The sequence below is a fragment of the Pelecanus crispus genome, chromosome 11 (genome assembly GCF_030463565.1).
Source record: "Pelecanus crispus isolate bPelCri1 chromosome 11, bPelCri1.pri, whole genome shotgun sequence".
In the NCBI taxonomy this organism is placed as follows: domain Eukaryota; kingdom Metazoa; phylum Chordata; class Aves; order Pelecaniformes; family Pelecanidae; genus Pelecanus; species Pelecanus crispus.
This window is the reverse complement of record NC_134653.1, coordinates 32,097,594-32,115,152: the sequence shown is the minus strand read 5'-3', so window position 1 is coordinate 32,115,152 and position 17,559 is coordinate 32,097,594. Positions and strand designations below refer to the sequence as shown.

General features: G+C 52.4%; 2 protein-coding genes across 4 annotated transcripts; one reads left to right on the top strand and one right to left on the bottom strand.

Moving 5' to 3' along the window:
- Positions 1-6,868: 6,868 nt before the first annotated feature.
- On the bottom strand, positions 6,869-10,166 carry HPD (4-hydroxyphenylpyruvate dioxygenase). The gene is made up of 11 exons (XM_075719168.1): positions 10,110-10,166; positions 9,865-9,907; positions 9,682-9,764; positions 9,465-9,554; positions 9,235-9,338; positions 8,980-9,057; positions 8,658-8,820; positions 8,240-8,311; positions 7,399-7,521; positions 7,137-7,253; positions 6,869-6,979 (listed from the first exon to the last, which is right to left on the bottom strand). Exons 3-11 carry the CDS (start codon positions 9,760-9,762, stop codon positions 6,869-6,871), a joined length of 939 nt encoding a protein of 312 aa, XP_075575283.1. The 5' UTR covers positions 9,763-9,764; positions 9,865-9,907; positions 10,110-10,166.
- A 3,141-nt stretch (positions 10,167-13,307) lies between these two features.
- On the top strand, positions 13,308-16,581 carry PSMD9 (proteasome 26S subunit, non-ATPase 9). 3 transcript variants are annotated; one of them, XM_075719166.1, is made up of 6 exons: positions 13,308-13,426; positions 13,522-13,624; positions 14,462-14,655; positions 15,142-15,234; positions 15,763-15,851; positions 16,203-16,581. In XM_075719166.1, the coding sequence occupies exons 1-6, from the start codon at positions 13,313-13,315 to the stop codon at positions 16,228-16,230; spliced, it is 621 nt and encodes a 206-aa protein (XP_075575281.1). In that variant the 5' UTR covers positions 13,308-13,312; the 3' UTR covers positions 16,231-16,581. The 3 variants fall into 3 exon arrangements, with proteins under 3 accessions (XP_075575281.1, XP_075575280.1, XP_075575282.1); XM_075719165.1 differs by having other exon boundaries at positions 15,133-15,234; XM_075719167.1 differs by lacking the exons at positions 13,522-13,624; positions 14,462-14,655 and having other exon boundaries at positions 15,133-15,234.
- The last annotated feature ends 978 nt before the right edge of the window (positions 16,582-17,559 follow it).

The window sequence follows — 17,559 nt, the reverse complement described above, 5'->3', positions numbered from 1 at the left end:
AAAAAGGAAGAAAAAAATTTTAAAAGGAAAAAAACCTAAAAAAAAAAAAGAGAGGAAAAAAGAGAAGAAAAAAAACCAAGCAAGTTTCGCACTTCTGCCATGATCACGAATGAAAGCAAAAAGCGCACATGCTTACGAGGACTGTTCATGTTTCAGGTGCTCTTTCCTTTTCAGATCCAACACGCACACAAAAAGGTGACTACCATTTTGTGGCATGGTCTATCCAAACACTAGCTTCTCTGTTCAAGTCCCTACATTAATGCTCCGTAATGGGATAATGGTACCTTTTTTTTAATTGTTGTTATAAACCTTCACCTTTTCATAAATGCTGCTACCTTTTTCTCATCAGTTTTGTTGGTTGAAAAAGACATTCAACGTTTAAATGTGAAGCAGAGACTGAAAATGCCATGTAGGGTTTGTTGGGAGCTTGATTGGCTGAAATTGCACAGATTTCTCAGAGTAAGCTGTAAATAAATGTAAGGTTGATGTTACAGAGCAAGCCAGAGGCTTGAGGGTGTGTGAATGGGTGTGTGCGTGTGCTTGGGTGCATGTATGTATGGAGATATGTCCGCAACGAGACTATAGCTGAACTGTCCTGCCTTTTCATTAGGGATGAGCCTGAACAAGTCCCCTAAGCCAGTCACCCCGGGGAAGAGTCAGGTCAGCCGCAGACCTCAACTTAGCGCCTTGGGCTCGTCTCTAATTTTCATATGCCATGCTGGTATATTGGGGGATCAAAACCTCTGCACCCGTACATGAAAAATACTCGGATACCACAATCACTAGTAAGAAGTCGAGTCAGTTGTGTAGCTGTAGCATTGTGGCACGGCGTGTGGCCTTTGGGGATGCCTGTTTCTTGGAGATAGGTTTGTCTTGCATGCAAAAAAGGCTGAGGCTGAAATTAAGTGGACAATTCAGCCCGTGTTTGCGCTGTAGAAATCTTACCCTCCTTGTAAGCATACACTACGGCCCACGTTTATGACAGGATTTTCTTCCTGTAGATGGGAAGCAGGCTGTTGTGCATCTCGTATTAATTTTTCTCATTTTTTGTCTGCATTTCCCTGCACTTCCAGCATTTTTTGTGGAGTATTTGCTCTGTCCTTGAATGTGGGAGATGCCTTCTGTGATAGGAGCGAGCTGTGCCATGCCGCTCTCCTCCCTCTGTTACTCAGTAACTTGCCCTGGGGTGGTCCCATCCCTCCAGTAAGAACACGGTAAAAGTGTCCCCGACAGCAGGCTGCGGGAGCAATCCTGTCCTCCCCCATCTACAGCATGAAAATGAATGCTTCTTTAAATTTGGAAGGCATATTTTGAAATGATTTTTCGATATATTTTGTCCTTGTAGATGTGCTGAGGTGAAGGTTGCAGTTCTTCGAGAGGTTCCATTTAAAAATGGGGCAAAACACCAAAGAAATACTTCTTTGGATGTGATCTGGAAATGTTACGCGACCGTTCAGGTATAGACAGGATCAGTTTTTCAACTTGCATTGAATTTCTCCTGCTTTAAAAGTAGAGATTAGTTGTACTAAAACCTTTTTAATTGGCTTATAAGGGGAAGTTGCAATGTCATTATGAAATGGGAAGATTATCTGCATAACTAAACATCTTCTCCCCACAGAACAAATTGCATGGCTGTATTCTTGTAGCCTTTTAAAATCGGCGATAATTGCTATATGACCACAGCTCCACGACCAGAGGTTACAACCTTGCGAAAGAGTTTCCTGGAAGTTTTTTCAGCTGTTACGTGGAATTGTCAGGCCCACGCTGTGGAGTGGAGCTTGTAATGTAGGTTAGGCCTCTGCATCTGAATTTCTTCTTCAGACAAAAGGCCTGAAAGAACAGGAACACACAGACTGCTACAAGCTGCCTCAATACCGCCTGTATTTCTGTCTGAGGGTGAGGAAATTGTCGCCGAGATTGGACAGTCCATAGTCTCATCTCTGGTTTTGTTTTGTTTTGTTGTTCCCCCTCCCACCCCCTTTATAAATCTCTCCAGCAATTGGGTAATGGTGACCCAGAACCTAAAATTATGAGAAGCACAACTAGTTTCTGTCATTGAACGTTGGTTGTAACTGCAGCGATGGCAGGAGCATTTGGGAGTTAAACCAGCTGCTCAATTTTTTTTTTTTTTTTTTTTTTTTTAAAATAAGGTTCATCTTGTTGTGTTGATGCTCCAGTTGGCACCTCTACAGCTTGGCCTTTTACTTTCAAATCTTTGGAAATGCACAGAAGTTTCCTGTGTCTCAGAACTGAAGCCCCTGTGTGCGGCAGTTCTGCCGATGTCCTTGGCCTTCTTCCTCTCTGGTCCATCAAACCAGTGCATTAATGGTGGTTTTGTGGGGGTGAAGACACCCCAAATGGCCCAGCCCCTAAGTACCTGCTGACAGTTTTGTATTTCCCAGTGTATCTGTGTGCTCTGAACGGGATTAGCCCCTGCAGTTTGCCTTAATCTTTGTTGAGGAGAGGTGGGGAGGCAGGTCATGGTCTTACAAAATGAGATCTACAGGTTGGGTTCCTTCACCGCGTTTTAGGAGCACCGAAGGGATTTGGGTGCCGAAGACCATGAGCACCTAAATCACTTGGGTACTTCTGAAACTGTCTGTAACCCATCCCTTTTTAGGACCCCAAACAAATAACCTGAGTTTTTGGAAGAGCTGAGCTCCCAGTAGCCCTCCAGGAGGAAACGGAGCTGTTGGACCCGCAGCACTTCTGAAAAATCACGTTAGTCTGGTCTCAAAGCCAAACCTGAGGCTTCTTTTTTCTTCCCCATAAATCTTGGTTCGCAGAGTCCTCCCCGTGCAGCTTCTGTCTCGGGCTGCAGAGCTGCCCCGTCCCCCAAAACAGCGCATTTTATGGTGAGGATTCTGAGCCTGGTTTAAGGATTTCCATGAGCTGCCGCAGTTGCCTGTAGCTGCCCTGTCCCTGCAAGCCGGCGGGGTCTGACCGGGGCAGGGGAGCCCTGCAGCCACAGACATGGTTTTGGAAGGCAGCCCCATGGAGATGCCTTTCTAATCTCTCCCGGGTACTTTGGCTTGTACTTAGGAAGGGGAGAGATGAGAGGAGAAAGGCAGAAGGTGTGCGCTTAACACGCCAGCCTGGATTGGACCCAGCATTCACCTCCCACGGTCAGCACAGGCACCCCGGCACCCCATGGAAATAGTGGCAAGGACTAAAAAGAAACCTCCCCAGCACGTGCTGCTTTACAGAGAGACTTAGTGAAGGTGTTTTGGTTTGCTGAAAAGCCTGTCCCCAGTTTATTGTCTCTTAAACTGAAACCTAAGACAAAAAAGAGAGAGACATTGACTGTGCTCCCTGCAAAATTGTATCTCACTAGGTGAAATCACCCAAGAGAATAGTGCAAAAGTTTTGGAAATCTAACTTAAATCTTTAGTTTCCCAACATGAAGCTGGCTTGAGTTCAGGGTGCAGATGCCTCCGCAGTTGGCGTTTCTAGGAAGCACGCTCTGTGCTTGCAAATCCCACCGGCCGCTGCCCAACACCTTCATTTATCCGTTCGGTTCACACCTCTGTTTGCAATTCCAGGTTGGTCCATACGTGGTCTGTGACTGCCGGGGGTCTGGGAGGGGAAGGGGCTCATCTTGCAGATATTTATATTGTATAGAGCAGCTTATTTCTACAAGGAAAAAAAAAAAGAAACATTTTTAAACTCCAACAAAGTATACAGTAGTTTCAGTTCCGGTTTTTGTGACCTTTTTCAGGGATCATTTCAGTGCATTTCTGTATAAAATAAAAATTTAAGGAAAAAAGGACTTTGAAGTATAAAAAAAAAAAAAAGCATCTTCTGTACATAGGCAAACTCAAGAATCTTCTCTTCAAACACTGTTTCTTGTAGAAACATGTTGAAATTTTTTTGCTGATTTCTTTGTACTTCGAGAGCATGTAAATAATTTATTAAAAGTGACTATTGTAATTTGGAGTTCTTTTTAAACAGATTCCAGCTCTAAATCATGTCGAGGAGATGGGGAGGAAGAAGGACTAAGTATAGCAAAGGAGCTGGTGGCATTTACAGCTTGTGTCAAGCTTTGTATAATGTAAATTCTGTATAAATATGTTTTTTTGTCAAATAAATAGATGGAATTAGAAGCATTAAGAAACTGAAGACAAAAAATTGCCAAGTCAAGGCTTCTTCTTTTCCCCCCCACCCTCAGTCTGAAACCTAATGTGCAAAATCTATTTATTTCAAGCGAGGAAATGTGTACAGTCTAATAGACAACCTAAAATGTATTTAAGCGAGTTTGCAACTGGATTTTTTTCAATTTAATATTTGTTTTGTTTTTATGAGTTTCCTCCTTAATTGCCACTGTAGTATTTGTCCAAGTGAAAAGAAACACATCGTAACGGACACTCTAAAACAAATGGGCAGTTTTAAAAGCAAAATGGAAGAACACCCGGCTCCCAATCCTTGCAGTTTTCTGGTTCTATAAACAGGTTGTTTTAATTCACAGTGTGAAAATAAAGGGCCTCCTTTAAAAGGAGGCAGGTAAAATGGTTTGCAATAAATGAAAAACAAAAAAAATCTTATTTTTTTTAAGTTCCTTAAAAAAAACAACTCTGCTTTGAAGATTTAGGATTTCTGCTTTTTCTTTCGTTAAGCAAATTTATAAATTTAGGGATGTTTTGTGCATATAGAATCTGTCACCAGTATGTATCTTGTTTTGAAGAAAGTGTTTTTGTTGTGGATGTGTCATGCTGTATATATTTGTTCATATTTTTGTGAATTGAATACTATGTACCATTGTATTATAGTAACTTTTATAAAGCAAACCATAAATATACTGACTTTTCTTACAGAAAAATTATGTTGTGCTTAATGTATAGCCAGGGCAGCTTTTTGCTCTCAGACCCGTGCTGGGAACCGTGAGAGCCCAAGGAACCAGATCCAGAAAAAGAGCAGTCCAAAGGATGGATTTTCAGCAAAGGTTACTGAAAATACTAATTCTGGTGAGGAGGAAATGACTTGAAGCAACATTATATTGCACGAAAGAAATACGTGAGTGATTTAAGTTTATAAACTTAAAGAAAATTTTCTTCGTATTAAAAATCCTTACAACCCTTAAGAGCTGAAGCTCAGCCAGGCGCCGCCGTGCCGGGTGTCCCTAACCCGTCCAACCTCAGTGGTGCTGCCTGGGCAGGTGCGGGGGCCCTGCTTCTGCAGCCTCTGCCCTGGATTTTTCTGACTTCACTTTTTTTTTTTTTTTTTTTTTTTTTAAAAACTTTATGGAGGTGAAAGCCCTTAATCTACGAAGTGAGGTGTTAATGTTGCTGGTTCGGGTGATGCTGTAAGGCTGTTGGGGCCAGAGGACCTTTGGTTACTTTTTTTTTAAATCAGTTTATTCAAATCTGAAATGAATTCTGTTGGCTGTGGTTTACAGGAGAGGGGAGCCGGGGGAGCTGCCGAGGTTTGATGCAGGTGAAAGCACAGCCCGGAGCCGGCCATGTGCCCCCCGCCCTCCCTCCCGGGGGGCTGCTGCTGCTGCGAATGTGCTGGTGGTCCGAGCGGCTTCTCTGAGCTTGAGAAAAAGAGATGCCCGGAGCAGAGACGGATGGAGTGGCTGATGGAGGAGGAAATGGAAGAGACAGGAGAGAGCCTGGGCTGTAGGTGACTTCCCAGCTCAGTTCTTGGCTTCTGTAGCTCACCGTGGCGGCTGAAGGGATGGGGATGCAGGACAGCCAAACCTCGCAGGGCTGGCGCGGGGCAGGCGGCAGCAGGGCTCAGCCAGGAGGGTGGTGGTTGGAGCAGGGGCTTGGGCTGGTGAAGGACTTGTGTCCGAGGAGCCCGTCCTGAGCCGAGGGCTTGGCAGGGGATTTGGCTGCTTGGGATCTGAGCAGCTTCGATGCTGGTAAACTTGGGGAGCAGCGGTGGGTTCACTGGGGCTTTGGAGGGCAAGATGTGCAACAGTGGGGAGACCTGGGGACACCAGAGACCCTGAGATGTTCTTCAGCAGTCATGTACTGAGGTCTGGGGGCTCCTCGGGGAGCGTCCAACCTGCAGCCACAGCAAACGTGGGGTAGAGGGGCTCCCGCCCTGACACGTTAACTTACTAGACACCCAAGCTGTGACAGAAAAGGGTTTTATTGTGTCGGTGGGGAAAGTCCCCTTGCAAAGGACAGTGACAACACCAGAGCGATGCCCAGAGGGGACTTTGCACATGCAGCTGGGATCGGAGCCAAGGAATCGCTGCCAATGCCAGCAATTACTTCTTGAAACATGGGAGAAACCCCAACCCTTCATTAATTCAGGAATTTACAGGTATTAGAGCAAGACTGTGTTGCCTTGGGAAGGCTGAAATACGTAAATTTGATTAAGTCTCATTCCAGAATGTTGTAGCTACCCGAGACCCACGTGTTTAATCTCGGCAAATTCAAATTCAAGATTGAGTCTAAAAGCAATTAAAATAAAATCTTACAAAATGAAATGCACAGAGAGGCAAACGCCTCCGCGCCTTCTTCTCCTAGCTTCCTGCGCAGCTAAAATTAACAGAAAACTTTGGATAGACTAAATTTAAGCACTCCCAGTTGTTTCTTCGGTCTTCCTCTGTAGCTGCATGTCTTTGGCACATGCCTTAAACCTGCCCTTTGTTAAGAATTTGGTGGTTTGGATCAGATTTAACCGCTTTTTAAGAGTGTGTTTGTTATTTCCCACATTCTCTCTCCCAACAAGGCACCGGAGGGCAGTGCCAGGGCTGGGTTGGGGTAGGTGTTGAGTCCTTTTACAGCTCCATCTTGGCAGCAGCAGCTTCCCTGGGTTTATGACACTTAGGTCTGGGCTATTTACCAAAACATGGCCGTTTCCCGGTTCGCTCGTGCATCAGCTCGTTAGGGGCAAGGGTGGCGTTTTCTGCCCACCTCTAGATGCGCTTGGTCTCCCCGTTGGGCTCCAGGATGGTCAGGTTTCCTCTTGCATCTTGATCTATTTCTATTGCTTCAAACAGAGACTTGAAGTTCCCAGCGCCGAAGCCCTGCGGAGATGACAATGTTACAGACTGTGGGGACGGGCAGCGGGTTCGTCAGCTCGGAAGCAGCTGGGAAAGAGCAGAACTGAGAGCTGTCTGGGTGATGGTACTTGACGGCCCTGAGGTCTCAAAGCCAGGATCATCATGAAATCCTCAAACCAACCTGGTGGTTATGCCGCTGGATGACCTCCAGAAAGACCGTGGGTCTGTCTTGAACTGGTTTGGTGAAGATCTGGAGCAAATAGCCTTTCTCATCAAAATCCACCAGGATTTTCAGTTCCTGGAGAAAAGAAACAGGGTGACAGCTTGAAGACCCACAGAGGAGCAAGGGGATCCCTCTGCATCACCCTCATCCCTGCAAAACACTTTGGGGAGCTGATCCAGCCCTGGGTACACCTTTTCCTTCTCAGGCCAGTCTGACTCACCGCCAGCTTGTCGATGCTCTCCTTCACTTTGATTTTGGCAGTTTTCAGCCTCTCCCGCAGCATCTGGTAGTAGCTGGACGGCACGTCCATGAACTGCATGCCCCGCTGCTTCAGGCTGGTGATCTGCAAGGCAGGGGAGACCCTGGCGTGGGTCAGGCTTGGGGCTCATTTGTGGAGCGGTTTGTGCCAACAGGATGGCCCGGGACGGACGGTGTTGGGAGGCAGAGCGATATTTTCCCATGACATTGGCCAACCTTGTGCATGGGGACCTGTCCCACTCTCTTGCTTTGGGCACCAGGAATGGGAGGGCCCAGGATGCCCTCTCCAGGCAACACAGAGTGTTGACCACCATGCAAGGATGCTTCATCCCACCCTGACAACCCCACCCCCCACCCCCCCCCAATACTTCTGGAGGCCCTTTGGTCTGGAGAGGACCCCAAACCCAAGTGCTCAACAGCAGCTGGGCTCAATCCAGACCAGCATCTGCCCCAGGCAAAGGTGGGCAGTGTGCTATGGTGGCTCAGCCCAGCAGCCCGGGCTGCCCGAGCTCCCCACCAGCCACCCCCAAGGACAGCACGTGCTGTCGGGGTCCCTGCAGACCCCAGTTGCTTTAAGCTGGAGGGACAGGCATCTGCCAGCAGCTCGCAGGTGCAGGCACGTGCCTTTCCAGCAACTTGCTGGGCAGTTAATCCTGGTTGTAAGACAACCACGGCACCAAGCCTGCTCAGCCTGCCTTTGTCCTCATAACCCAACGGGGGTCATAGTCCACCACCGCCCTGTGACAAGGACCATGTCCGGCGGGATGGGGTGGAGGTGGGGAGCTGCCCGGGGCTGCACTCACCGCCGAGATGATGTCGGAGGTGTTCAGCGCAATGTGCTGGACTCCAGCCCCTCCATAATAGTCGACATATTCCTACAGGGAAACAACGTCACCACGTTAGTGACAGCGCAGCTACAGCGTGCAAAGGGCTGGGCGTGGGCTTAAAAACATGAAAGCAATATCAGCTGAGGGACGCCATGGAATGAAAAGAAAACACTGTTGGTGAGATCGGGGTAAACCGGCGCTGTCCCAGCAGCTCCCCCAGGGTTTGGCAGCCCTTGGGAGACCTGAGCAGAGCCAAGGCTGCTTTCCAGCAGCCACCTTAGCACAGCACATCTGCGCCAGCTCCGAACCACTGACCCCTTGGTCCCTTTTCCTTCACCAAAGCCCCACTCGAGGTGGTGGCAGCCTGATGGATAAACCACTGGCATCCGCTCACCTGAATCTGGGATTTCTTCTTGCCAGGTGCCGGCTCGTTGATGGGCATCTTAATGGTCTCTTCATAGTTGGTGACCACGATGGAGCGCAGGGCGCTGTACTCGGTGTGCAGCTGCTTGTCATCCACCGACCAGAAGCGGTGGAAGAGCAAGTTCTTCTGGTACCTGCCCAGGCCACAAAGGGCATGATCAAGTCCTTCACTCCATCTCGACACTAATGAAGCTCTGCTCTGGTTTAATTAGCCTCAGCTGCACCATTGGAAGCAGAGACCAGCAGAGCGGTGCTGTTCCATCCCACCTCCCACCAGCCCTCCCCGCTCTTACCAGTCTGCCACTGGGACCATCTGGAGGTCAGGCTGGTTCCCCACAACGTGGTCGACGAAGTTGAGCTTGGTGCTCGGTCTGGGGGCGGGGGGGGGGGGGGGGGGAAGCCAGGGGTGGCTCTCAGCTGGGCTCAGGGGCACCCCACAGTGCGGGGGGCTCCGGGGCGAGGCAGGGGACCTGTCTGGCTCCTCGGTGGGACATCCCACCTGCACACGGTGGCAAAGAGCCGGGCAGGACCCTCCGGAAAGTACTCACAGCTTTGGCAGCAGGGGGTCCTTGAAGAGGGGTGGGTGGTACCCGGGTAGGAAGAGGCCCTTGTAGTTGAGCTTTTCTATCAGGGTGTGGGTGGTGTCACCATACTGCAAGAGGGGGCAAGGCAGTTGCATGGTGGCCCTGTTTTTTTGGGGACCTCCCAGGTCCAGCCTGCTCCCGCGGATCCTGCTCCAGTGCGGGGCCTCAGCCTCCGCAGCTGCCCTGCTGCTTACCGTCTGGATCACCGCAAACTTCACCTTCCCAAATTTGTCCTCCTCCACCCAGGGCTCCTTCACCACCACGGCTCCACGCTCCTTGGCTTTCTGGGCAGGAGAGAGACCCCCTCCTGCTGCAGCTCCCCCGGGCCGGGGGGCGACATCCCAAGGCCCTTCCCCGCCTCCCCTCGCCGTTTTGGGGTGCCATGCAGGAGGGAGCAGAGGGGCTGCTTACCTGCACGATGAAGTCGCAATCCTCCACTTCAAAGGCGACGTCCTTCACCCCATCACCGTGCTTCACCAGGTGCTCCCCCATCTCTGCCCGGAGCAAGAGCAGCCGCAGGCATGAGCAGAGGTACTTTGCTCCGCCACGGCCTTTCTCACTCCATCACCCCCCACGGACCCCCACGGTACCTACCCTCATTCCCTGGGTTGAGAGCGGATGAGAGAACAAACACGATCTGGTGAGGAAGAGAAGGACAGGTGAGGGATGGAGATGTGGCGGTGCCCCCAGGCTGGGGCAGATGCACTGCAGGCGCCGGTTTAAAGGTGCAAACAGGTTTTGGCAGCACCTGCATGCCCGATACTGCCTCATCCTCCCCCCCCCCCCCCCAACCTCCACCTTGGCAGTGGCACCTCTGCAAGATGCTTCAGCCCCCTTACCTTGTCCTGCTTGATGGCGTGCGAGACCACTTCCCTGCTGCCGGTCTCCAGCCCCCGGTACGCCAACTCCTCAAACCCCAGCTTGTTGCAGTAGTAGGATGCAGCCTGCAGGCAAGCGAGAGCCGCCCTGGGTGAAGCCACGGTGCCAGTGGCCCCTGGTTCCCGCGAGGCTCCCCCCGGCCCGGGCAGCACCAACAGCCCGTGGGGCATGGCCACTGCGGCGTCTGCAAGTCACGCGTGTGCATGAGTGCACACGTGCATGTCTGCACGTGGGGAGCAGCCGAGCTTTTCTGCTTCCCTCCAGCAGACTAGGAGGAGCAAGCAGAGGTGAGAAAGGGCCCATATTGGGGAAAAAAACCCCAAACTCAGTGAGAAGCGCTGCCTCCAGAGCCCTCTGGCACCCAACGTGGCCAGGGACGGGCAGGAAACAGCAGGCGCAGGGCTGGTGCATGGGCAGGCAGCAGGCAGGGAGCTGCCGCCGAGGAGGAAACGTTTCTGCCGGTCTCCTGTTCATCATCACCAGGTTGAGCGAAATGGGGTTTTTTTCAGGTTTGAAGCAGAGCGATTTTTAATTTGCTAGTGGCCTTTTAGCAGCGAGTGATGGAGAGCAGCCACCATGACACCCTATCGCTCTGCAGGCTGGCGACCACGCTCGAGCTGTGCCACGTGTGCCGGTTTGCATTTTCCGGGCCCCTCCCGCGCACACCCCCAGGCAGCCGCCCCTCGCCTTGTGCAAGGGTCCCCAAGGCCATCGGCCAAGGCCGTGCCAGCAGGCACGGACGCTGAGCCAGGGACGGGCTTTGGGATGCTGGCACAGCCCCAACCCGGTGGGCTGCCGGGGCGAACCACCCCCCCGGCAGCCAATAACCAGAGCAGCCGCCCTGTCCCGGCACGGTGGGTGCCCACGCGGCTGGCCGCAGCCTCTCACCTGCTTCGCATTGCCGACCCAGAAGGTGATGGAGTGGAAATGGATGAAGCGGCCTCGCAGGGGCTAAAGGGAAGGGGAAAACAGGGCTGAGAGCCACCGCCGCAGCCTTGCCCGCAGCGCTGCTCATCTCCAGAGCAGGGAGAAGCGACGGCCATGACCTGCAAATGCCTCTCCTGTGAATGCATCCAAATGAACCGGGTGAAACCCCAGCTGCTGCCCCGAAACAGCGATTTTCCAAAGCGCTTTACAGTCAGGTGCCGCAGGATCCTGCTCTGCGGAGTGGAAGGTGCAAAGCCCCGGCTCACCTGGGGCCACATCGGTCCTGATGTTCCCGGTGCTCCCCGCAAGCAGCCCCCCCAGTGCCAGGGCTGCCCAGGCCCCCCGGCCAGGGCACGACACCCGCCCACGAACCTTGCTGTGTTAAAGATTAATTCTCCCCCCCAAACACTCTTCCGCAACCGCCAGCGCCCGGACAAATCCCCCTTTGCTCTGTTCCCCAGTGCCGTCCTGCCGGGGCTGGCTGGACCCAGGCACACTGGTGCGTGCGTGCACCGGCAGCTTTGAGAGCACTTTATGGGGGGAAAAAGGTGGCTAATAGGTGAAGCATTTGGAAATAACTATTGCAACAAATGAGGATTGTGCTTAGGCATTGGGGTTGGCCAGGAAATACCCATCGTCTCCCATTTGTCACTCTCCTCGCAAACCAGAAAGAAAAAGAAAAAAAATTGCCATCATTAGTGGTGATTTACAACAAGGAGCCATGTCCTGTGTGGCCCAGCCAGAGGGCAGTTTTACCTCTGATTTTACCAGGTAATCAAGGAGTAAGGAATGAATATTATTTGCATTAACATGGCTGATGTTTCACACCAAGCAACGGGGGCAGGACCGTGGACACGAAACAGCTCTTACCTTTTCTCCCTTGTCTGTGTAAGACGTCTAAAAGAGAGAATCAGAAAAGAGAGATGTTAGCCGTTCAGGAAGGTACCTCAGCCCCCAGAGAGCTCCAATCCAAAGGTCAGTGTACTAGGAACAGCTCTTCTGCACGACTTCCAGCACAGTCACTGAAAAGTCCAAATTCAAGCAGAGATTAAACCCAGTAAAGCTCCCGAGCCGTCCTGCGCCATTGAGCCCCGGCCATTTAATTTAATTCCCATCCGCTGCCCCTCACCATTTTTGCGACCTGGTGGTGTGACAGCGGCAAAGAGAGAGGGGGCTCTGGGAGGGCATTTAATATAGTGGTGGGACGGGGGAAGCCCCTCCTCGGCTCCACCTTCTCCCACGCCCGGCCCGAAGCATTTGCGACCCAGAGATGTGTTTGGTTTGGGCTGGGAACTGCCAGCCTCGTCTCATGGGCGGCTTTCTGGGCCCGTGTCACGGGGTCCTTCGCGGTCCTGGCTCAGCAGGGTTGAATGTGGAAGGTTGTGAGCGTGGGAGTGTGCGAGCGTGCAAGCGTGCGAGGCTCTGGGGCGCGGGAGCCTGCTAACCCCACAGCAAAACCTCCCCGGCCCCGTGCGTGCCAGGACCACGGTGGGGTGATGCAACCGCAGCAGCGCGTCCCCCCCAGCCCTCCCGCCCGCCCGTGGGGACGTTCACCCCCTTTGCAGGGACGTGTCCTGTCCCGGCCAACACCGAGCCAGGACAGTTTGGTGGGACGCGTACGGCGTCTGGGCCTGGGGCCACGCGGTGCCGCCTCCAGCTCCGGTGACCCCAGCGCTGCCGGGGGCCACAAAACGTGGGCGCAGCAGGGGGAGGGGGCCGGCGGCAGCCCTGCCACGGGGACGCACCGGTGCACAAGCACCCGGCGCTAGGAGCGGGGGCAAGCCGGAGCCACCGGCGGGGCTGGGGAGGACGAGCACGGGGGGCTTGGGTGGGTGCGAGCAGCGCGGGGCTGCGTCGTGTCACCCCACGTCATTGCCACCGCTGCCTCACGCCATGGCACCGCCACCGCGGTACCGCTCCCCGGCGCCGTCACACCTCTGCCGCCCCGCCGCCGCCCTGCCCCCCGCGCGGGGCCCCGGCCCCGCCCCCGCGGAGCTGGCCCCGCCCCCGCAATGCTTATGACTCCGCCCCAAGTGCTGACTCCGCCCCCACCGCTAACCCCGCCCCTTAGTGCTGACCCCGCCCCCGCCGCTAACCCCGCCCCCGCGGTGCTGGCTCCGCCCAATGCCCGCCCCGTGGGCGGAGCTCCAGCTGCCGGCCCCGCCCCGCCGCCCGCGACGCCGTGTGTCCGCTCCCGGCACCCGTGGCGGCGGTTGCGGCGCGGCCGGCGGCGGCCATGGCGGAGCCCGGCGGGAGCCGCCCCGTCACCGTCAGCGACGTGCAGCAGCTGGTGAAGAGGAAGGACGAGATCGAGGCGCAGATCAAGGCCTGCTACGAGCTGCTGGAGGCCGTCAGTGCGGCGGGGCGGGCGGGCGGGCGGTGGCGGGGCGCGGGGCCGGCCTGCAGCGCCGGCTCGCAGCCCCACGGCCGCCTCTTCCCTCGCAGCAAAAGGGCGTCGGGATGAACGAGCCGCTGGTGGACGCGGAGGGCTTTCCCCGCGACGACATCGACCTCTACCAAGTGCGCAGCGCCCGGCACAACATCATCTGTGAGTGGGGCAGCGCGGCGGGCGGGCGGCCCCTTCCCGGCTGCCGCGGGGCCAGGGCAGCGTTCCCGCCCCCGGGAATGAGCCAGCAAAGAGCAGTCGTGTGGGAGGCCGGCGGGCTTCTGCTGCTGGAACGGCTGTCCCTGTTAATAACCGCGGCCGTGCGAGGAACTTAAATGCGCTGTCGTTCTGCCTGTTCGTTGCGATGCTTCAAAAACTGAAAAACGGGCTTGCTCTGAGTTTGTTTTTCGGTTATCTTGCTCAGCGCTCGTAGCCGATGCGGGTCGGCTTAGTCAGTAAAACTCTTGTCCACACGGTGTTGCAGCAGCATTGAAATTCTGCTTCTGCCGTGGAGCCTTTTGGGATTCGTGAAATACAGCGAAGCGTTTTTGCGGGGTTTGTAGGACGAGCTGCGGGTAAAAATTAGCTTAGCATTTATTTCTTCCCAGGCTTACTTACCCCCTGCCCTGTCTTTGGGGATGGCTTTTGCTCTACATACGTAGCAGTATGCGACTTGATGGAAAAAAGACTTCAGCTGTCTAATGATTTCTAGGCGATCGTGGGCTTCTGAGCCCTGCTTCCTTGCGTGTTTACCAAAATTTGTAGGGTGCTTTTCTCTGTGTCTAACTCCTACTGATAAACATCTGCCAGGCTGCGTGAGCACGGCTGGCACCAGGACCCAGCAGATACACCAGCAGAAGGTTGTTGCCAGCCACAGCTGAGATCCGAGACACCCAGAATACCATTTGCTGCACAGCTGCAGAGGAGAGCGTGTGCTGAGAAGGAACCCTTGGAGGTAACTTGCTCCTGCTCCCTCTGTGCTGACGGTGTCACCCACAGGTTTGCAGAACGACCACAAGGCCCTGATGAAGCAGGTGGAGGAAGCTCTTCACCAGTTGCACGCCCGGGAGAAGGAGAAGCATGCCAAGGATGAGGCGGAGGCATTGGCCGAGGCAATGAGCCAGAACCAGAGCCTGCCACAGGCCTTTGCCAAAGTGAACACGGTGACTCCAGGATCTCCTGCAAGTGTCTCGGTAAGTTGGTGGCGTCTGACGGCTGGTGGGGACGGCTTCTTCTGGGCCCAGAGAGAAACATAGCAGATGGCTTTCTCTGTCTCTTGTAAATAAGTGGGAATAAATTGGGGGGTTGCTTAGGGTTCCCCCCCGCCTTCTTTTTTATCATACTAGGATGTCCTGTGAATAGAGTAGTCACTGTACGGGAGTGAGATGAGTACTCTCTTAGCTGTATCGTTGCACCACGCAGCTTCTGCAAGGCCTCACTGACCATTCTAACCTCAGTATTTCTCTTCCCATAAAGTAAGACAGAGGAATGAGTGCTTACTCCTTTCTAAGGACATGCAGAGGGTGCAAAGTAGTTCAGTTGCCTGAATGGTGAGAAGAGTAGTGTCGTAGCACGCCGCCTCCCGTGGGGCTGGGTGAAGGGTGGTGCTCCTGTGGTATTACCTGTCTTTGGAGAAGGCAGAGGCTCATCTCTCTTCTGTCTCTGTCCAGGGACTTCAGGTTGATGATGAGATTGTGGAGTTTGGTTCTGTCAATGTAAACAACTTCCAGAACATGCAGAACATCGCCACAGTGGTGCAGCACAGCGAAGGGGTGAGCTCATTTCTGCTGTAACTGCATTCTCTTGCCTGTCTCTGTTAGCTACAGCTCTTGCTATGGTACTTAGATCTCTGGGATCATCATTTCCGTGACAGAAACAGTGTCAGATTCAGTCTGTGCTGTTGTAGCCTTGTTCTTTTGCAGCATTGAGCTAGTTCCTGCTGGATAAAAGAGAGCTAAGAGGTGTGTGCCCTTTGCTGTGAGCATCATATTGTCTGTTCTCCCCTGGGGCCTCCCTGCAGCAGCAGGCTGCATTGCTGTGCCAGCCTCACGGACTGGCCAAAGAAGCTGCCACAGCCATCAAGTGCTTTATAGTGGAAGTGAGAGATCTCCTGGAGACGTCTCCACACAAAACGCTCTCTTCTTTCCGATCTAGCTGCAGGGATGGGAGTGGGAGCTGCTGAAGAACAGCTCCCCTGGGCCTAATGCTCTTCTGGTGCTTCAGCAAAAGAAGGAAGAGAGCTGACTTGGTGATGGAAAGTTGCCATCTTTTTTTTCTTATATTTTTTTCCTCCCTTTCAGAGACCCCTGAGTGTGACTGTGATCCGCAGTGGCAAAAAAGTGCATGTGGGGCTGACTCCGAAGCGCTGGGCCGGGAAGGGCCTCCTGGGGTAAGCTGCTCTTTCGTTTACTAGAACGGATGAGGCTTTCACCCAGCTCAGGGCACGTTTCCTGCGGCAGGGCCAGCTCTGTGCTTTGCTCTCAGTGAGTGTTGCTGCCCGCTCTGATGGACCTCACTGGTGGGTACCAGCTGAGAGCTGGAGGCTGGCAGTTTTGCACAGTGATGGCAGGAGGCGAGCTGTATCAACATGAGGACAGGGAGCAAGATCTCAGTGGCTAGTTTGGCCGGTAGAGGAAAGCAATGGAGGAGGATTGTGGTGGGTCTGATTCATGCCGTGTCAGATCTGTGCCTGTTTGAGAACTGAGATTTTCATGTTTCCTTCTACCATCTTCTTTTTCAGCTGCAATATCATTCCCTTGCAAAGATGACCACTGCTTGGAAAACAATAAAGCTGAAGTTTGTGCCTGCTTTCTGGACTCTGATCTGGTTTGAAAACTTCCCTACATGTTTTTGCCGAAACAAATGTTTCAGAGGCTGTGACCTCTACGTGCCTGACTCACAGAGTCTGAAGAGCTTCTGATAGTGCAGGGCCTGCCTGCAGTTCAGAATTGCACTGGTTCATCAGGAGTAGCTTGCAGAGTTGCAAGATGAGGCTTCTCATCTCTTACACCTTGTATCAGTTTGGAATGAGGCTATAGAGAGACCCAAACTTCACTTGACGCAGGCTCTGAAGAGCATGAAATGTCTTACTTGGTGATAACAGAATATCGCTCCCCCCCCCCCCCCCCCCGGCTAAAATTCCTCACTGAACATCTTGTAATATATGCTAAAAAGTCCCAGAGCACTTTTTGGTGTCTTTAATAGTAGATCACAGTCAAGAAATATGCAAGTTTGGTACTTTATCTTCCCCATGTTACCACAACTTTTGAAGTCAGTAAACATAATGAAAGAATCTTTGGAATGCCTAATTATTTTAAGTTAATAAGGACTAGGGGTTATAATTCTACTTTCATTTACTTTTAGTAGTTCATATAATCGTGATAAAAGTATTCCTAATTTGGCTGCTTTTTTTTTTTTTAATTTGTTTATTTGCGGTAGTGGTTTTTAGGGTGTATCAACTCTTCGAGGGATTTCAGGGATGATTGGTTTGTTGTAAGCTTGTTTCCAGTTGAAGTTCAAAATACTTTCCCAAAACAATAAAACTGAGTAATGCCCCTCTCCATTCTTGTAGAAGTTATTATTTTGGGCAATAATTGTGGGCCAAGTTGGGTGGGTTAAACTCAGAGCTGCACGGACAAAAAAGCCTGAACCCCTGACCTTCCAGAGCTGAAGCCCAGGTAAGGCGCAAGTTTTTCATTAGTGCTTCATAAGCAGGTGTACGTGTCATACGTAACGAGCAATTTTGTTATAAAGATTAATAACCAGAGCTGAAATAGACTGAAAAAGTGGACTGAACCCCTCACTTTTAAATATTCACCCAGGGCTCTGTGTTGAATTGAGTAAGTGTACCCTTTTGATACTTCAAGCATTTGTGTTTCAGTGTACAGTCCAACAGAGCAGATTCTCACTGAAATGGTAAAGCTTCAAAGCAAAGCTCCTTGCTCAGCGATTCCTGCGGGCTTCACAGTGCTACGGAGGAAGCGTTGCTGCAGCAGCCCATGGCAGTGTTCCTTGGATGAGATTGTATCTAGATGATCCTCATCAAACGCAGTCTCACCCTGGTCTTTCAAGTAATTTTAAAAGGGCTGAAACATGGC

Coding starts and splice junctions, on each gene's coding strand:
- HPD (XM_075719168.1), bottom strand. CDS start 9,762: ATGGGGGAGCACCTGGTGAAGCACGGTGATGGGGTGAAGGACGTCGCC. Junction 9,058..9,234: donor GACCCCCTGCTGCCAAAGCT/GTGAGTACTTTC, acceptor CCCCGCCCCCAG/ACCGAGCACCAAGCTCAACT. Junction 8,312..8,657: donor AGAAGAAATCCCAGATTCAG/GTGAGCGGATGC, acceptor GTTTCCCTGTAG/GAATATGTCGACTATTATGG.
- PSMD9 (XM_075719165.1), top strand. CDS start 13,313: ATGGCGGAGCCCGGCGGGAGCCGCCCCGTCACCGTCAGCGACGTGCAG. Junction 13,427..13,521: donor GCTACGAGCTGCTGGAGGCC/GTCAGTGCGGCG, acceptor CTTCCCTCGCAG/CAAAAGGGCGTCGGGATGAA. Junction 15,235..15,762: donor TGGTGCAGCACAGCGAAGGG/GTGAGCTCATTT, acceptor CCTCCCTTTCAG/AGACCCCTGAGTGTGACTGT.